At 38.4% G+C, this 20,657-nt stretch overlaps 1 protein-coding gene across 3 annotated transcripts in view; it reads left to right on the top strand.

Moving 5' to 3' along the window:
* DNAH5 (dynein axonemal heavy chain 5) overlaps positions 1-20,657 on the top strand; it is a 327,271-nt gene that overhangs the window by 110,798 nt on the left and 195,816 nt on the right. For all 3 annotated transcript variants that reach the window (XM_016952957.4, XM_016952956.4, XM_054684178.2), the window contains exons 13-18: positions 4,086-4,171; positions 4,651-4,972; positions 5,812-6,018; positions 11,420-11,591; positions 15,127-15,272; positions 20,120-20,285. In XM_016952957.4, coding sequence (XP_016808446.4) covers positions 4,086-4,171; positions 4,651-4,972; positions 5,812-6,018; positions 11,420-11,591; positions 15,127-15,272; positions 20,120-20,285 — 1,099 coding nt within the window. The remainder of the gene's footprint in view (positions 1-4,085; positions 4,172-4,650; positions 4,973-5,811; positions 6,019-11,419; positions 11,592-15,126; positions 15,273-20,119; positions 20,286-20,657) is intronic.

The raw sequence follows: 20,657 nt of genomic DNA, 5'->3' as shown, positions 1-20,657 counted from the left end.
AGGGCTCACTCTTGGTGTTATACATTCTATGGGTTTGGACAAAGATACAAGGATATGCATCGACCGTGGTAATATCAGGCAAAGTGTTTTCCTACCGAAAAGTCCCCTGTGCTCCACCTATTCATCCTTCCCTCTCCCGGTAACTACTGTCTTTTTACTGTCTATGTAGTTTTGCCTTTTCCATCTAGTCGGAAGCATACAGAATATGCCCTTTTAGACTGGCTTCTTTTAGTTAGTGATATGCGTTTATATTTTCTTCATGCCTTTTCATGGCTTGATAGCTTATTTCTTTTTAGCACTGAATAACATTCCATTATTCAGTTGTGATGTACCAGAATTTATCCAGTCACACATTGAAAGACATCTTGGTTACTTCCAAGTTTTGGCAACTATGAATAAAGCTGCTATAAACATCGGTGTGTAGATTTTTCTGTGGATATAAGTTTTTAACTTCTTTGAGTGAGTACCAAGAAGTATGATTGCTGGATCATATAGTATGAGTGTTTTTAGTTTTATAAGAATCCATCAAACTGTCCTCCAACATGGCCATACCATTTTGCATTCCCACTGGCAATGAATTAGAGTAGAGTTCTTGTTGCTGCACATCCTCACCAGCATTTGGTGTTTCCAGTGTTCTAGATTTTGACCATTCTAATATTTGTAGTGGTATACTGAATGTTTTTTGATCTTCTTTGTCTGAGTTCTTTTTGTGTTGCTATAACATAACTGCAGACTGGCTGATTTATAAAAAAAAGAAATTTATTTCTTACAGTTCTGGAGACTGAGAAGTCCAAGGTTGAGGAGCCCGTATCTGATGAGGGCCTTCTTGCTGCATGGCAGAAGGCTGAAGAGCAAGAGAGCTTGAGAAAGCAAGAGAGGGCTGAGCTCGTTTTTTATAACAACCCACTCCTGCGATAACATTAATCCACCGATGGGAGCAGAGCCCTCAGGGCCTAATAACCTCTTAGTGGTGCCACTTCTTAATATCATCACAATGGCAATTAAATTTCAACAGGAGTTTTGGAGAGGACATTTAAACCATAGCATGCTTGATCCATGGGTTTCTAAAAATCTGTGTAGATATTTTGATTCAATTGGTTAAACACAGTCTCGAAATTGGCATATCTGCCAAAGAAATTGTTCCCTTTAACGCTAAATTATGACCATATTTATCTTCGCCTTACAATCAATTTTGTGAATTATTTATATTGCTACTTCGACTTTCTTTTGGTTATTATTTACCTGAAATAAACATTTTTTTCTGTTCTTTTACTTCCTACTATTTCTTTCTTTCTTTCATTTTCTTTTCTTTTTTGAAACAGGGTCTTGCTCTGTCACCCAGGCTGGAGTGCAGTGGCGCGATCTTGGCTCACAGCAGCCTCGATCTGCTGGGCTCAAATGATCATCCCACCTCAGCCTCCCGAGTAGTTGAGACTACAGGTGCATGCCACCATGCCCAGCTAATTTGTGTATTTTTTGAAGAGTCAGGGTTTTGCCATGTTGCCCAGGCTGGTTTCAAACTTCTGGGGTCAAGGGATCTGCCAACCTTGGCCTCCCAATGTTCTGGGATTAAAGGTGTGAGCCACTGTACCTGGCCTACTATTTCTTAATTATTATATTTTAAACATATCTCTTTAAAAGAGCAATGGTTGGATTATATACATATAATACAAACACACACACACATAATCCACATACATAGAATCCATATATATAAAATCAATATATCTATAATTTATATATAATATCCTTATATATAATTCACATGCACATATATAATCCACATATATATAAAATCCATATATCTATAATACATATATCTATAATTTATATATAATATCCATGTACAATCTACATAAAAATATAATCCATCTCTCTATATAACATATATGTATATATAAAAAACAGCTGAGACTCTCTTTCCTTTAATTGCAAGTTTAAGCCATGTACATTGATTGTTGTTTTTAGTATAGAGTTACTTCTACAATCTATTTTGAATTTTCAGTGAGGTGAACTTTTTTTCTTTGACTTTTTCCTTTTTATATTTTGTTGATTAAATTTTGCTATTCTCTTTATTCCTCTTCTATTTATATTTTTAATATTGTATTTATATTTTTAGTGGTTTTAGCATATATACCTGACTTTAAAGAGTTTAATTGTTTTATCAGCCTACCTCTCATTCATGCTATGGTTGTCTTGAATTTTAGTTTTACCTTTGCTGCTAAACTTTTCAAACTTGTTATTACTAATAGTTATTTAAATTTAGCAACATGTTTACAGTTTGCTTTGCTTATTCTTGCTTCTTGTTAGTAATCGTATCTCTCCCTCTTTTTGGGTTCATGATCGTTCTTAAAGAAGTATATCCTTTAGTTTTATTTTAACAAGAGTCTGTTAATGGTAAACTCTTCCAGTCTTTACACCCAAATGCCTATAAAGTTGCCCTCAATCTTGAATATTATTCTCGTTTTATATGTGATTTTAGTTTGGGTGTTATTTTCCGTCAGCCCTTAGAAGATCTTTATTCACTGATTTTTGTCGGCTATTGTTCTCCACGAGGTATTTGCTATCAAATAGTTATTTCTTTATAGATAAATTTGATTTCTCCCTTTTGTGATTTTAATATTTCTATCTTTTAATATTAATATTACTATTATTTTTCTTTTAATATTGTTTTTCTCTTTACCTTTGGCATCTTTCTGTGAGTTTTAGGTGTGATTAAAACATATTTCTCTTGGTCAGAATTTGATGTGCTTCTTCCATTTGAGGACTAAGTCTTTTTTTAATTGTGGAAAATTCTCAGCCTTTCCCATTTTAAATATCTTAGGTTCTTCTTCCAAGATTTCCAATAGACATATGTTACACCTTATTTTTCTATCTTCCATGTTTGTTAACATCTTTTTTTGTATTTTTCCATTTCTTTATTTCTCTGCTATACTTTGGGTGATTTTATTTGAAAACTGTCTTGTAGTTCATCAGTTTTCTTTTCAGGTGTTTATAATTTGCATCTATTGCATTTTGAATTGTAATTATGTTCCCCTTTATACGTCTAAATTTTATTTTTAAAAATCTGAGTGTTCTTATTTTATTCTGTTCTGTTCTTTTTATGATTTCTGTTTCTTCTTTACTCTTTAATCACTTTAAATATACTTATTTCATAGTCTCCTTTAGACTGCTCTATCATTTTTAGTACTTGGTTACTAATTCTGTTTGTGCATTCTGCTCCTTCTCTCTCAAAGATGATTTTCTCATGGGGTTTTCAAAAACTTTTTGAGCTTCTTTAGAAGTTACGTATTTATTTTTTTTCCTGTAGGAATCTTTTGGCCCTGGGCTTTGAAAGTGTTTCTGTAGAGTGGCTTTTCTTGAATTCTGCTGTGGTCCTAGTGGTTTTACTCTCCCAGACTAGCTTTTATGTTAATGTCTTAGGTTATATCCCTTTCTTCATGTGTAGTTTAAACCTGGACCCCTTATCTAGGTGTGGCACCGATGTGGGATTTCAGTTCCTCTAGGGCAGGGGTCAGCAAACTATGTCCAAGAGCCAAACAGTGCCCTGCCCATTTGTTTGTGTACTGTCTATGGGTGCTTTGGCATTGCAGTGGTAGAAGTGAGTAGTTGTGATGAGAAAGCATGGGAACCCTATTGTAGGGTGACTTATTTTCCTATTCAAGGGTTTGGGCAGATGTCAAGCCTCTTTGCAGCTTTCCCAACTTGTGAATCAATTCCCTTTGCATGTACTGGGCAGCACTTCAAGGATCCCTGCTTTCCACAGGCTCTGTTGAGAATGTTAGGACCCCATAGCCCTTCTCTCCATATTGCGATAAGGCCCCAGTGCCACCCCCCAGGCTCTGTGTCTGGCCCAGTACCCGTGGAACCTGACGTGGCGCCAACTCCCATGGCTGATCTGGCTTTCAAGTCTCTCTTTGTTTCTGGCTTCTGGTCATTTATTTTTCTTTTAAGCTCATTCAATTTTCGGTTACATTTTGTTCCATGTTATATGTGTTTGCACAGAATGGAAAGCTCTTTTATCTTGTTGCTAAACAGTAAATTCCCAATTTTATTGTTCATCATCAGATTTTATTCCGTTTTAGAACGAGTTGCGGAAGTTCATGGATGTTACATTTGAAAAGATTCAAAACACAAATCAAGCTCTAAGAATGTTGAAGAAATTTGAAAGGTAAAATTTTCAAGAAATTGTCTATTTTCTAAAATTGGGATAGTTCAGCTTTTATTGTTGTTATTCCTATTATTATTATTTCATATTCTGATGGAAAGGAAAACCTCTCTTGGCAATTTGGGTCACAAGGTCATAGTTTTTAAGTTTTTCAGAGGATTAATCCTTTTAAGGATTCAGGATTTATTTTATTTCTACAAATAGAGAATACTCTTAGCTTTGAAGTACCTTGTGACTGCCTATAATAATATTTCCTAATGTATAGATAATTTGAAAAATGTCTTCCCAAGTTAATAGTTTTGCCTACATTTTATGGATGAGTTTTATTTTTATTCTTTTAATATTCCACGTAAATATCTCATTCTTTTCCATTAGCATTTTAAAAAATAAATATTAATAAATGAGATTACTAGATATTTTTATTGTGTATTTTATTTATTTTATTCCATTAATTCAAGCTTTTAACTTTTTAAAAAAATCAGATTGAATATACCTAATCTTGGTATTGATGACAAATATCGACTTATCCTTGAGAACTATGGGGCTGACATTGATATGATTTCAAAGCTGTATACAAAGCAGAAATACGATCCTCCTCTGGCTCGAAACCAGCCTCCCATCGCTGGAAAGATTTTGTGGGCCCGCCAGCTCTTCCATAGGATTCAGCAGCCCATGCAGCTTTTCCAGCAGCACCCAGCTGTGCTAAGCACGGCAGAAGCCAAACCTATAATTCGCAGTTACAACAGGATGGCCAAGGTCCTCCTGGAGTTTGAGGTCCTCTTCCACAGGGCGTGGCTTCGGCAAGTGAGTCCCTAAATTTATACTCTTCCCATTGTTGGAATCATGGGAACCCCTCTTCTAGCATTTGACAGTGTTATTTCTTTAGAAAGCTGGATTTGTAGGTGTTTTGTAAGGCAGATGGGTTGAATCTAAGCATTCAGAGTGTAATATGTCCACAAAGAAAAATAATTATTAGATTTGAAAAGAAACCACAAGCCAGGTAACAGAACCCCATTTTTATTTAATTTACGAACTCCAAAGTGAGAAGATCTTGTTTATTGGTTCCTATGCCCAATCTATTAGGATATCTTCCTTTTTAAAATTCAGTCAGATCCTAAATGTGTCAGTAAACACTAGCACATCTGTTAAACAAAGTTTCAAATTTTCTTTTGTTGTACAACTGGTTAATCATAGCATATCCTACCAATACATGTATTTCTTTGTAGGCTGTCAGGATGCGATGTCTCCATAGCTGTGTTCATTGTTTTTCTAGATAAGTAAAAACTGAGTTTAGGAGGTCTTACGAAACTTTTATTAGGAAGAATAATAGAGTAGGCATGAAGGTATCAGGTAGCTAAATGGCTTTTGAGACGCCACCACTGTTGCAGTGTCCACTTATTTATCAGTGTCAGAGTCATTGAAAGGTTTTATTGAATTGACTGCCCAACATCAACACCAAGAACTTGAAGGCTATTGTATGAGACTGGATTTAGGAGAAGAGTGAGTGATCTTATTGCCCTTAATTTAGGAAGCTCAAATCCATGGAAGAACATTTAATGATCCTTATTCCTAGAGATAGCTGAGTTAGATACTCTGCATGAATTGAACTTTCTAATAGTAATGATGTTGGTTTCTTCCCACAGATTGAAGAAATTCATGTAGGTCTTGAGGCTTCATTATTGGTGAAGGCTCCAGGCACAGGGGAATTGTTTGTAAACTTTGACCCTCAGATATTAATCTTATTTAGAGAAACAGAGTGCATGGCCCAGATGGGTCTGGAAGTCTCTCCATTGGCAACTTCCCTCTTCCAGAAACGAGATAGATACAAAAGGAACTTCAGTAACATGAAGGTATACTACTTTTATTTTTTCCCCCCATTCTTGGCTAGCTCTGGAATGTCTTATAAAAAAATATGGTGATGTGTCATATTCAAGGAGCAGAAAGTGGCCAGGATGAATGGAGTGACTGAGGGGACAGTGCCATGGGGTGCAGCTGCAGAGTTGGCTGGGGCCAGGCCGTTACAGGTCTTGCAGGCCAAGATGAGAAGCTTGGGTTTTATTTTGAGTGTACCAGGAAACCATTGGAGGATTTCGAGCCACTGAAAAAGGCACGATCTCTTTTTATAATAAAAGTTATTCTTTTTTTTTTTTTTTTTTTTTTTTTTTGAGACGGAGTCTCGCTCTGTCGCCCAGGCTGGAGTGCAGTGGCGCGATCTCGGCTCACTGCAAGCTCCGCCTCCCGGGTTCACGCCATTCTCCTGCCTCAGCCTCCCGAGTAGCTGGGACTACAGGCGCCCGCTACCACGCCCGGCTAATTTTTTGTATTTTTAGTAGAGACGGGGTTTCACCGTGTTAGCCAGGATGGTCTCGATCTCCTGACCTCGTGATCCACCCGCCTCGGCCTCCCAAAGTGCTGGGATTACAGGCGTGAGCCACCGCGCCCGGCCTAAAAGTTATTCTTACTGCTGGGTGGAAAATGGATGTTAAGGGGGACAAGGGGTATCAGCGGGAAGCCCGTTTGTGAAGTGTTGCACTGGCCCAGGATGAAGATGAGAGCTTGAACTAGGATGGCAGCAGACTTGTTTGGAGAACTTAGAGTTATGACAACAGTCAGGTTATGAGAGAACTCGAGAATAATACCTGTGCTTTTGGTGTGAGCAATTCCATGAATTAAAGCAGGGGTGCCATAGAGTGCTGTGTAGGTTGCATTCTTCATAACTTGCACAATACTATGCAGGGGCCCTGACTGTAAGTTCAAGTTATGGAGATGGCCAAAACTGAAACTAGTGTATTTGGAGCAGCAGGAGGGAATCAGTAGTTCCCATTTAAGTACAAGATAGTTTTTAGACAGCCAAGTGTCAATGTTGTCCATGCAGTTGGATACGTAAGTCTGGAGTTCAGTGGAGAAGCCAAAGTGGGAGGCATACTTCTGAGAGTTATCAGAATATCATTGTTATTTAATGTCATTGTCCTGGATGAGATCTCTTAGGGGAGAGAATACAGACAGAGAAGAATGGAGGGCCACTGGGCCAAGCACTGGGTTGTTCCAGTATTAACAGATCTGAAAGAAGAAGACAGATGTGCAAATAAAACAGAGGATTGACCTTTGAGCTGGGAAGAAACCAAGTGTCAAGGAGACCAAGGATGGCCGGGCACGGTGGCTCATGCCTGTAATCCCAGCACTTTGGGAGGCTGGGACTGGCAGATCACCTGAGGTCAGGAGTTTGAGACCAGCCTGGCCAATGTGGTGAAACCCTGTCTCTATTAAAAATACAAAAATTAGCTGAACATGTTGGCATGTGCCTGTAATCTCAGCAACTTGGGAGGCCGAGGCAGGAGAATCTCTTGAACCTAGAGGTGGAGGTTGCAGTGAGCTGAGATTGCACCACTGCACTCCAGCCTGGGTGACAGAGTGAGATCCGTCTCAAAAAACAAACAAAAAACAACAAAAAAAGGAAGCCAAGGGTATGAAAAGGCTACTGAGAGAGGGACTGGTCACCAGTGACAAATGCTGCTACCCAGGGGATGAAAAAGGTGAGATCAGAGATGCGGCCATGGAATCTGACAACATGGAAACCATTGTTAAAATTTCATAGTGGTTAACATCACGTGACAATACTAAGCCCATGCACTTGCACTGTACTTTACATTTAAAGCCATTTTCATGCTCATTATTTCATTTGATCTTTTCTACCACCACGTTAGGTAAGTAGGACAGAATACTATTATTTTATTTCATAGATGACAAAACTGTGGCTTAGAGAAGTTAAAAGATTTAGCAAAGGTCTCATAGCTACAAAGTGGCAGAAGTAAGACCGGAACCCAGACTTGTAGTCCATCGTCTTCCCACCACTTCCTGTCATATTAAAAAGTTGTATTGGCAATGGACAGACATTCCTCAAATGTAGACTCATAAAATACCAGTCAGCATGTTGAGATTCCCTTTTAGACTCTTTCACATTAGGAAACTCACTTAGTCAATTTACATATTCATAAAGAAAATCATATTTTTACTAAGAAACTATAATTATAAGATTATGGAATTACTGATAATTTAATTGTATTTGCAGAGTTGTTGTTTCAGTTGTCTGTTTCAGGCAACAAACACTTGTAAGCACGTTGTAGGGTTTACAATAACCGTATCATTATATCATGACTTTATGGGTAAAGAACTTGAGTGGGGCTTGGATAGGTGATTCTTCTGTTCCATGTATTGTTGACAAAGGTTGTTTATTGGTATTCAGCTGGCAGATGTTCAATCTGTAAGGTCCAAGAAGGGTTCTTCTAGTTTCTGTTTCTTTCCTGAGGAAAGCTGGAAGGTACACTCCAGTGGGACTGTGAACAGGCACATCTATACATGGCCTTCCAGTATGGAGGCCTCTGGCTAGTAGAATGTCTTATATGGCAGCTCAGGGTTTCAAGAACAAGCACTACAGTGAACAATAAAGAAGCCACATGGTCTTTATAATAGCCTCAGGTGTCTCACAGCATCATCTCTGTTGTACTCTGTTGGACTGTAAACCTACCCAGATTCAAAAAAAGGGGATGTGGTCCCCCCTCCCCCATGAAGGGAAGAGGATCAAAGAATGTTTTAAATGACAATTCAAGGGAGTAAATTATCATCTCGTTAACACTTATTATCTTGGAGGTTGAGAGTTAAAAGTTTCTGCTCAACCTGAGTAGCTGGTCAAAGCAGATCTATTGGCAGGTTTAGGTGACCATCTGAAGTGTTGGAGAATTATTGTGCTGAATATTTGACAGAGCTTTCAGGCTTTTGCAGATATGCCAAAGTAGCTGAGAATTTGTTTCTTTATCTGTTCCTTGGAAGACAGTTTAACTAGAAAGAGAAGACCAAGTACAGGCTAATAGTTACAAATATAAGTTCTGAAGCCAATTTAATCTGGATTCAAATCATTATCTTTGGGTAAATGACTTCACCTTCTAAGCCTGGGTTTCTCTTTTGTCAAAGCAGTTGAGTAATCCCTTCTGGGATTAAAGGTGGGAAGTAGAATGCCTGCTAGAAGCAGATTCTAAGAACTGCTTCCAGATAGAATAACTGGTGGACATTGAAAAAAAACAAGCAGTGGATACAAGTTTCAGGAAATATGTAAGTAGCTGCTAATAGAACCAGAAAATTTAGACTTTTCTAAAGTGGCTTTTATGGACATTGAAAGAATCTTATAGAAATTGTGGAAAAACATTATATGAGGAAAGGATTATGAGGTCCATTTGGGAAATACTGTGTTTAACAAAATTTTCAAAGCCTTGCAAGGCTTCTTACTTCCTTAAGCAGGTTTCTAAGAATCATTAATATTAGCTGTGACCACCCAAGAGGGGAGATATTGTATGCAGCATTTTCAAAATTTATCTATCAAAGGGACATTTTTTCTTATAGAATCTCTTTGACCTAGTACTCTAGGCAAAACAGTTTGGAAAACATTCATCTATTATCAAGGTAAAACCAACATGCACATATATGATCTTAATACCAACTGTATTTATGGGGCACATTAAAATTAGTTTCTTATAATTAATGATTATTAATATTGACATGGTTACATATGAACAAAATATTGACAGTTTGACATTATGTAAATAATACTGACACAGTTTGACATTATGTACCTTTCAGTGAAAGATGAGAATGCCCATTTCAGATGAAAAATCCTTCTGATAACAACTAATTAGATAGATATTGATTTATTATCTCCTATGTGCCAGGCACTGGTTCAGGCTCACTGGACAAAGCAGACAAAATTCTTGTCCTTGTAGAACTTATAGTCTAATTGGGTAAAACAGAAAATGAACACTGTAAGTAGGCAAATTAATATAGTCTATTGTAATAAAGTGATAGTTATTATGGACAAAAAAGGGGGATAAAATGTGTGAGTGGTTTTGGTGGTGGTTTATAATCTTAAACAGGTAGTCAGGACAGGTATAATTGAGAAAGTATCATTTGAGTACTTATTTGAAGGAGGTGCAAAGGCCCTGAGGCTCAGGACCAGAAAGGAAGACAGTCAGGCAAGTGCAGGTAAGAGAGGGAAAGAGTGGTTGGAGATGAGATCAGAGAAGTAATGGGACAAAATCAGGTAGATCTTTATAGAACAAGCATCTATCCAAGTCCTTTGTATAAAGGTTTGTAGCCCTGAATTAAATGGGAGGCTATGTAACCATGTGAGCAGAGGAGTAACATGATCTGAATTCTCATTTTGAAGGGATCATTTTTGCTGCTAAACTGTACCTAGACTTATTGGGAGGGTGTGTGGAAGCAGGATCTGACTTGCTTTCCACATTTACAGTTACTGCCATCATTGGCTCCTACCTAAATTATTGGGATGATCTACCATTGTCTCCCTGCTTCCATTCACCCTCCCAATAAGTCTAGGTACAGTTTAGACAGCAAACAAGATATCCTAATGGATTACCTGTGTGTGTGTGAGTGAAAGAGGAATCAAGGATGACTCTGGGTTTTGACCTGTGGACTGGAAGGATAAAGTCACTATCAGCTGAGTTGGAGGATGCACTGGGAAGAGGTTTTGGGAAAAGAACAGACTTTCAGTTTGGGACTTATTAAGTTTGAAATGTCTGCTATATATTGATGTGGAAACTTTGGGAGGCTGCTGCCATTTGTGAATCTAGACTTTCAGGAGTGAGATCTGGGCTGGAGATGTAAACGTGTTTGTGTCTGGCATCTGGATGAAATTCAAAGCCGTGACACTAGTTGAGATCAATACTGGTTCCCGGTGTGCTTTGGGTCTTGGCAACAAGATTTGGCCTATAATCCTAGCAAAGGGCTGAGGTAGACCTCTGGCGACCCACATGTTTTGGGTGATGGGTGTAGTCTGCAAGAGGTCCCCAGAGGAGCAGCACGCATGTCGTATCAGTGTACAAAGGGGAACAAACAAGCCTGGTGATGAGCAGGTGAAGGTGCCATTCCCGTGTTTCTGCATGGTTTAGAAAAATTACTTGGCCTTAGATTTTCTCCCTTTTTAGGCTGTGTAGGAGGTGAGACACTGTTAGTCTTAAATTCTTGTTCATCTTCAGTTGTATTTTTTTGGATTAGGAATTTGTATTTATGGAGAGAGTCCTTGTCTTCTTTTCTTTTTATTGTTTTGGCTACTCTACCTGCCATTCTATTAGAGCCCTACAGTTTAACCCTAAATAAAAGTAGTCATTTTGTATGAGACATGAGATATTAACAGACATTAGAAGTGAGATATTAATTGATTACTTAACCCCAATTTCATTGCAGATGATGCTAGCTGAATATCAGAGAGTGAAGTCAAAAATACCTGCTGCCATTGAGCAATTGATTGTCCCTCACTTGGCCAAAGTGGATGAAGCTCTCCAACCTGGCTTGGCTGCACTGACCTGGACATCACTGAATATTGAGGCTTATTTAGAAAACACTTTTGCAAAGATAAGTAAGTCTGCCTGAATAATTAGTATTTCTGAATTCTAAAGGCTGAGTTCCTAACATCTGTTGAATAATTTCTTATCAATATGGAGATATAAATAATGAAATGGGGAGTGTTATTCTTAAGCTGTTTCATAAGGAAGTGTTCCAAAACATGCGAATTCAGTAATTTCCTGGAAACTATAAATATTCACTATTTAATTTTATCCCCAGAGATTAACCACATATTTTCATTTATTTGTATTTTTGGACATTAGGATTTAAAGTATCTTTAGAGTTATTCAGCTTTTTATATAAATAGGTTAGTGTATTTTGAGAGCTTGATTTGAAAGATGTGGAGATTTGGATAGAGTACAGTGCTGAACAACAGGATAAACGGGAAAAATTTAAACAAACACAATTTTCCTTAAAAAGAGATATAATAGTCTAAAATATATGTAAGGTAGTATATTCCATAAAATGCGCTTTTCTGGAATGTGTACGGGTATGTTGCAAAGAAGGGCTCAAATATGTCTGGGAAATCCAAGAGGAGCAGTTGGACAGGTTTCTTTGCTGGACGACTTTTCAGAGCCTGTAACATGCCAGTGTCTAGTAGGTCTCCAAAAGCGGCCTTTTGCTTGTGGCATTTCCCAGAATTCCTTGGCTGCCTTCCAGGAGGACACATTAACACCTTACAGATCCTCTGTGGCAGACAGTGTAGCACAGTTTGGAACATGGTAATGGTTTTTTTTTTTTTTTTTTTTTTTCTCAGAAAGACTTAGACATTGCTATTGTCCTCTCCTAGCCAGTGTCTTACACCCTCTCCTCTGCATGGCCCAGTCCTCCCCACTCTTATAGCCCAGAGTAAGTCTTGCCCCTAGAAGGCTACTCTGATTACTCTACCTCCTGTGACCGCTTCCTCCTGTGACCTCCTGTTGGATTTATATTTGGGACCAGAGACTTGATATTTTGGTTGTCTTCTAATGGTTTAGTACAGTTTCATCTTTCTCCTCAAACAGACTACAAAGGACCTGAATATCAGGCTGTTTAATTTTTTTTTCTTTTTTTATTGTAAATTGATAATTTATAATTGTATAGATTTATGGATTCTGTGAAGAAGGAGTTGCGTGGGGAAAAATTGATGGGATACAAAATGGTGTTACGATTTATGAATACAATGTGAAATAATTAAATCCAGGCTGTTTACATTTATACTTCTTTTGTGTTATTCTCAGCTGGGTGTGTAGGAGACATCCATATACTTGCAGATTCATAATAGCAATAATTTTATATACTTAGTCTCTCTTCATTTCTTTATCACTGTAACCCTGTTCCTACCCCTCAAGCCCATTACCTTATTTCTGGATACCCCTTCCTGGGCTTCCCTTTTAGATAGCTCTCGTGATGCCTCCTTTTATTCTCTCTCTCTCTCCCCCAACTCCACCCCTCAGGTCTCTCTCTTGTTCTGGAATTTATGGCTGTTAACATAGTACCTAGTCCATTTATAATGTAAATTGTCAAGAGCTTGTCTTATCAGTAGATTTTCACCGTACTTTCCAAAAAACTTAGGGTTCAGAAGGTCCAGCTATTTAAATAGCCAGGTACTTTATATTTAAGAATATTTGAGAAGTACTGGGTTGGAGGGGAGTAGAGTGAGAAATTATGATTCAGCCCATACCTCACCTTTGTTATGCGTTATAGATTGGGAGCTGGACTCAAAGACAAATGATAATGGAGTTTTTGAATATGAATGAATATCAAGCCAGAGATGCTAAATGGCTTTTAATGTTACATAGATGTAAGAAATAATAATGAGTTTAGAACCCGATTTCCTTGCTCTAAATTAATATTTCTTCCAAAATACGCCTCCCCAGGAAATAAAACAAGAGGAAACTGGCTAAAATTTCCTAAGGAGGCACTTATGAAATGTATAAAAACATGATAATGAGTTATCATAATCAAATTAGAACAGGCGACCAAGATAGACTTTAGTAATATCCTTCCTTTAGAACACTAGTATTAAAGTATTAACAATTTGGATGTTTTATTAGATTGCTAGCTGGAGACAAGGAACTAGTTTCTAGAGAAACTTCTTGTTCTTGTTTTCTATTATGTTTTTCTTTTTGTAATTTAAGGAACTGAAATAGAACAAAGATGAAGTTTCTTTGAGAGAAAACTATGTAAAATCTCAAGTGCAGTTGGATTTTAATTGGATTAGTAAGCCAATCCTACTTACAGGTGGTCATTTGCATCATGCATTTAAGAGAGTATAGATAATCTGGGACACTCTCCGCATTACATAATCCCTAACTTGATCACATCTGCAAAATCCCTTTTGCCATATAAGGTAACATTCACAGGAGATTAGGATGTGGACATCCTTGGGGACTATTTTTTTCAGCTTAACACAGATGTCCTTAAAGATGAAGAAGCAGTCTGTTAGAAAGAGTAGAGAATTTTATTGCTCACACATACTTAAATGAAAGTGTTGGCTCTCTTTTAGTATTGAATCAATTTACCAGGCAGAACTATTTGGTATCTTGAGTAGCCTCTTTAATAATTAGCTTAGAAAAAATAGAAAACTTTTAGGCTTTTATTCTTTAGGAAATAAAGGTATTTATTTAAGGAGGTGTTTACATCTCCGATACAGCGTTGGTATGTAACGTTGACTTTCCTGTATTCAATTTCAGCTTTATTTCCCAGGAGAAAGGAGTATTAGAAAAAGAGAAATTTTACTGTATGGTATCTGTTGAAAAATGTATTACCCTTAGATGGATATCCATTAGTAATCATTCCTACTTTTGATGTGCAGTTGTTGTTAGTTTGCTTCAGAGTTGGCCTTTGCATCCATTGAACTTAGCATTCAATATTACTTCAGCACAACTAAAAAAATGTACCCTATGATATTTACAGTGAAAGAAAAAATAGGGAACTTTCACTTTAGTCAAATCTGTTGAATACTTCTTGTGGAATAGGCACCGGGTTAAATATTGAAGATGTAAGGATAAAAAATATGAATTCTAAAGAAGATAAGACACATGGGTAGACAATCCGCAGAGATGGAAGGATGCTCCATCTGTGGTTTTACAGGAGGAGGGACCACTCCAATGCACATGGATTCACCCAGAGCCTCTGTGGGGAAATGCACTTGAGCCGGATCTTTAAGTATGAGTGAGAGTTAGGCAGGCAGGAGCTCAGAAACTGGTTACAGAGAAGGAACGATGGCCCCAGGAAATAAAACATAAGGAAATTGGCTAAAAGTCCCTAAGGAGGCATTTATAAAATGTATAAAAACTTTATAATAAGAATTATCATAATCAAATTAGAAGGTGCTACCAAGATAGACTTTCCATTCTCCCTACAGAGTATTAGTATTAGAAAGTTAACAACTTGGATATTTTATTAGCGACAACCAAGTGTGAATCAGTGGGGATCTGGGGAACATACGTAACTGAGAATCTTTAAAGCTGATTTTACTACTGTCATTTAATCAAGTGTTGATTTTTTTAAAAAACAAAATGCTTTACTTAATCTCTTTTATTTACTTCTATTTTTTCCCGAAGAGGACCTGGAGTTGCTGCTTGACAGGGTCAGTGATTTGATTGAGTTCCGCATTGATGCCATTCTAGAAGAAATGAGCAGCACGCCTCTTTGTCAGCTTCCCCAGGAAGAGCCACTAACCTGTGAAGAGTTTCTCCAAATGACAAAGGTCATTAAAACCTTGATTTTTTTTGTTTAAGGTTTTTGGTGATTCATTTTCCTATAAAGGTCACTTTTTTGAAGTTATAAGTTAGATTTTTTTCTCTGCTTGCAGTGCTCTGCGATAGAAGTGATTCAGACATGGAATCTTCTGACAATAATTTGCCAGTGAAGAGAAATGTATCTAAGTAAGCGGTCACTTAGCTATGGGGAACACATCATTTCAGATCAGTAGGAGAGAAATTGCCATAGAACACACTTGGAATTTTTCCATTTTTTAATGAAGGATAGAGCTATCTTGCAGAAGTGCTTCTCATAAGCTAGGGTTAATTAATGAAACAATTGTTTTGAACAGCTTCTAGACAAAATTTCTTCTTTAAACATTTTTGTTGAGGGGGGGTTTCCCAAACTGGTGTTCTATAGCACACAATTCTGGAGCCATTGCTGGGAATCCTGAGAGAGGCAGGGAGTGAGTGCAAACTGCTTAGGGTAAAGACTGTGCTTACAGATCCGCTACACTTTAACATGTTAAGATAAAGGCCCTCAGAAGATCTCCATTTAACATTTTTTTTTTTTTTTTTTTTTGAGATGGAGTCTTGCTCTGTTGTCCAGGCTGGAGTGCAGTGATGTGATCTCAGCTCACTGCAACCTCTGACTCCCGGGTTGAAGCAATTCTCCTACCTCAGCTTCCCGAGTAGCTGGGACTACAGGCACACGCTGCCACGCCTGCCTAATTTTTTGTATTTTAGTAGAGATGGGGTTTCATCGTGTTGCCCAGGCTGGTCTCTAACTCCTGAGCTCAGGCAACCTGCCTGCCTCGGCCTCCCAAAGTACTGGGATTACAGGCGTGAGCCACTGCGCCCAGCCCTTCATTTAACTTTTCGTAGCTCATTATTTCTCCAACACATTTGCAAATAGGATACTTTCTTCCCTGTGCCAGGAGTAAGCTCCTGGGAGCAGTGCTCCATGAAGTGCCCCTTCAGGCATGTCACGTTAGCATCATTTACAATATTCCCAGTGGGCATCTTGAGGATAAGGACTCCTTGATTATGATTTTAATATGATGTGCTGGGGTCTCCAAGACCACCCCCACTAGGAGGACTCACGGAACTCAGCACGTAGTTGCACTGCCCTGACGTAGTTAAGAGATGCAGCCGGATCGTAAGGAACAAAGACAGGCGGTGTCTGGGGAGTCCCTGTCCAGGCTTTTTCATGCTGTCTCCCTCCTGTGAGGCTCGCCCGGAGCTCACCGTCCCCTCTGTGCAATGTTTCTGCCCAGGGAAACCTATTAGAGACTCAGGGCCCAAGGTTCTTACTGGGTCTGGTCACACACTCTGCTTAGCATGGACCAGAATTCCAGACTCCCAGAAGGAATCAGGTGTTCAGCATAAACTACATTGTTTGCACAAGCAGTTTAGGCACAGCAAACTATCTTTATCAGCAGGGCAACAGGGGGAACCCTCCCAAAATCCAAGCTTCCAGACGCCGGCCAAGGGACCACCTCCCAAGCAGGACTTTCTAAGGAGAGCAGTTTCAGGCTGGCTGTGTTCACCCCTTTCTGCATATATGGCAGGTTATATTAAGTCATTTTATACTCAAAACTTACTGTCTACATGTTAGAAATTTCTAGTCCCTCCTCCTCACATTCACTAACTGTGGGTACCCCTAACCATCCCCTTGTTCTTCCTCATCATTTAAAAAACTATCTCTTCCTCTGAAAAATCACTTGCCTCCATGGTTTTAGTCTTACCCCTTTTCTGATGATTGTTTTATAAAAATACACTTGTTTTAAATTTAAATTTAAAAGAAAGTTTTAGAATATTTTAAAAATGGAAAGAAACTAGCCTTTTAATCAATTATACCATCATTATTATAATATTAATGCATTTTAAGCTTTTTAATAAAGTTGTGATCTCTACTCCATATATATCAGGTTTTGAATAGTACTTTTTTCTCCCAGTTAACATTTCCTCACAAAATATTCTTCATGTCGCTACATGGCTTTCATAGGCAGCCTTTTAATGGTGCCTTCGGAATATTCTGTTGAGTTGATATACTGTAATTTACTTACCAGTTTCTTATTGCTGAACCTTTAGATGGCTTCCAGAGTTTTGCTAATTTGTCAAGAGCTGCAGTGAATATATGCATGTATCATGTATTTTCTCCTTTAATGTTATTCCCTCCCCAAAATAAAATTATTGTGTCAGAGAGTATGGCCTTATTGGATGGCTGTTGATGTTGGTAGCCAAATTGCTTTTCAAAAGGATGTTATCAGCTTACAATGCCACCAGCAAGGCAGTACTACCAATTTCACTTCCAACAAACACTGTTTTATTATAGTTTACTACTTTTACTTTAAGTAGCAAAATCGTGGAACCCAATTTGAGTTTGCATTTTTGATTACCAATATAGGTATTAGTAAATCATTTCTCTTGAGTTTGTTTATTTGAATTCATAATTCAATTATGGAGAAAAATGAAAAGGATGATGGAGAAAAGGAGTACCTGACAGAAAGTTGTGATTTTATGTTCATGATCACTGATGACTTCCACGGTTAGATTTGAAGGGAGGGAGTGAGAGTGCAAGCTATGTGAACATTTTAGTGGAAGAACATGCCAGGCAGAGAGAATAGCATGTGCAAAGGCCCTGAGGTGGAAGCATGTTGTAGCTGGAGAAAGGTGTTGAGTTGAAGTACATTGGGTGTTCGTATGCTCAGGTGGAAAATTAGTAGAGAGGAAGAAAGGGGTAGGCTTGGTTTCTGAGGAAGCCAGAGAAGCTGTGATTCAGAACTCAGGTTGTGGAGTTAACCTCGAATAAAAGGAGAATGATTGCATTCACCAAAACAAGAGGAAAAGGGGCTCATGATGGAGGCCGATTTGTCTTCTGCATGAGGGCAGTGGGAGTTGTTTCAGTCCCCGTGTCATGACCTCCATTTCCTTTGTGCTGTAGAAATCAAGGTCATTCTTTGAGTATGATGAGGAAGGATGGTGTAACGATTTGAGGACACAGGGATTTGAAGACACAGCTATTATGGAGCTTGGTAGAGGGAGGTGGCTATAGTCATGTAGAATGATTCCCGAGTAGCATTAGGGGCCAGTTTGAGTTTGGGGACCATGAATTCCCAGTGCCAAGCTTCTGCCTCACCATGACCTATGTGTGCCGGTGGAGAGGGTAGGTCACCTGGTTCATTTGGGTTGGGCGTCTCCTGGGTGGGTCAGTGGAAGGTTGAGAGAGTGATGGAGTAAAGGATATTAGCAAAACAATGGTTGAAGTGTGAAATCATGTTAGGAGAGGGCATGAACCAGGGAGTAAGGGTGAAGAGACCTTGAGAAGACATGGCGTCTAGTAGGTTCCTGGTTTGCCAAAGCTAAAGCATCATGGGAATGAGGAAATGGTGGAGCCCCATGCTGATTATTCAAGGAGGACACCACTCAGGATTGAAAGAAAGGCCCTTTTGGTGGGTTTCAGCTTTTGGGTGTCATCATGGAGGTTAGTTGTTGAAATGAAGCAGGATAAGTGGAGGCAGCATCTTTCATTTATTTTATTTGTCCTGGGGGATATTTTAATGAGTCTATTTATTACTTCTTTTTCCTCATTGCGTTTATATTCTGCTTTGTTAATTTCTATGCTATTTACATTTTTATGGTTATGCCTTCTCACAGAGAGAAAGAGTTAAGAGATGTAAACAACGTTGTTGGAACTCTATTAGTCTTTGAGAGGTTATCAATCTCATCTTCTAGAACCCTCAATACAAAGGAATTTTATGATCTCAAACACGTGCTTGTGTTACTGAGAGGACTGAAAGAGCTGCAAGTTAATTGAGGATTCCCTGTGAGAGCTGGCCCTGAAAATGGAGACCACATGTGTGTTTCTCTCCAAGGTAGAGTCAGAGGACTTAAGATTCAGACTTTAAAAAATATTAATGTTCTCTCAGAGAATTGAGGAGTTAGTTTACATGGAATGGGTTGACTAACCTTTGCAAATATTTAGGTCCTGTGGATGTTTGTGATTTTCCAACCAATAATAATAACAAGCACTTCTTGTGTGCTTACTTTATGCCAGGCACTGCTCTTAGTATTTTACTTGCATTTATTTTATGGAATACTTGCAAAAACTACAGTGAGTTCTACTATATCACCATTATACATATGAGGGAATTGAGACTGAAAAGAATTTTCAGGATCATGCAGAGCAAGGATTTGAATCCTAGTTTTCAAGCCGTGTAAGTTTAAAGATGTATAATGCTGGAACTTGGAATGGAGCTGGACACTGTGCCTAACTGACAGTCTGTTGTTTCATGGGCTTACTTTCCAACCAGGTGGTAAATCACTGATTCTGTCTATATCATCCATCTATAACTATCTGTCTACCTAATCTCCTCCAGAAATGATCACCATGCCTCAAATCATGTTAGTTTATATTTATTAAATCCATTCTTGAGAAATGTACAATATAGTTAGAAGGGTGGGTAGTGTCTTTGAAATTAATGAGGGGAGACTATGGTTTGTTGGCAAAAACAAGGAGAGAAAGAAGGGTGGCTGGATCCGATTTATGTGATATGAAGGAAATGTGACGAGTAGAGAGGCTGCTGATGGCTTTTGAAGATATTTTCTCTACTGGTGGAGAAGTGCCTGTAATTTTGGTCCATCTACACTGATCCAGTGGGTTCTCTTGTCCTAAACACATTCCTTTAGAGGACACCTGGCCTGTGCTATTGTGAAGGATGTGGCCAAGCATCACTGGGGCTGAAATCTCACCTGGAGGCTGAGCCACAGCATTGCTACCACTGTTTCTGTGCTCTCAAAAGCTAGATAAACCATATACCACTGTGCTATCTTTTTTTTTTTTTTTGGTTAGGATCTTTGTGTAAATGGTGCACAAATACTACATTTTAAAAGCTCATTAGTGGAGGAGGCAGTCAATGAGCTTGTAAATATGTTGCTGGATGTGGAAGTTTTATCTAAAGAAGAAAGTGAAAAAATATCCAATGAGAATAGTGTTAATTACAAAAATGAAAGTTCAGGTAAGAGATGGGGTAATGAAAGGGTCTTGTTTTTCTATGACATTTACTAACAACTAAAACTGCATTTTCTACATAGCAATTAATTTCATACTTCTAGAAACATCCTCTCGATTTTCTAATGATATGTATAAATCTGAAATTATGGCCCTGAGCATATTTTAGTGACTCTATGTTGTTAATTCCTACTACTTTTGGTTAAACTTTGCAAACATGCACTTTGCATTGGCCCTGGTTAGCTTTCTTTGCATTTATGTGTGGGTGGGTGTTTTATTTTACCTTATCAATAGAGTTGGATGGATTATTGACTGGAATTCCCCTTGGAGAGCCTCTAGACTGAGTGCACCTTTTGCAGGACAGAGGAGAACAGAGAGA

Source organism: Pan troglodytes, chromosome 4, assembly GCF_028858775.2.
Source record: "Pan troglodytes isolate AG18354 chromosome 4, NHGRI_mPanTro3-v2.0_pri, whole genome shotgun sequence".
Lineage (NCBI taxonomy): Eukaryota > Metazoa > Chordata > Mammalia > Primates > Hominidae > Pan > Pan troglodytes.
This window is presented reverse-complemented; position numbering and strand designations above follow the sequence as displayed.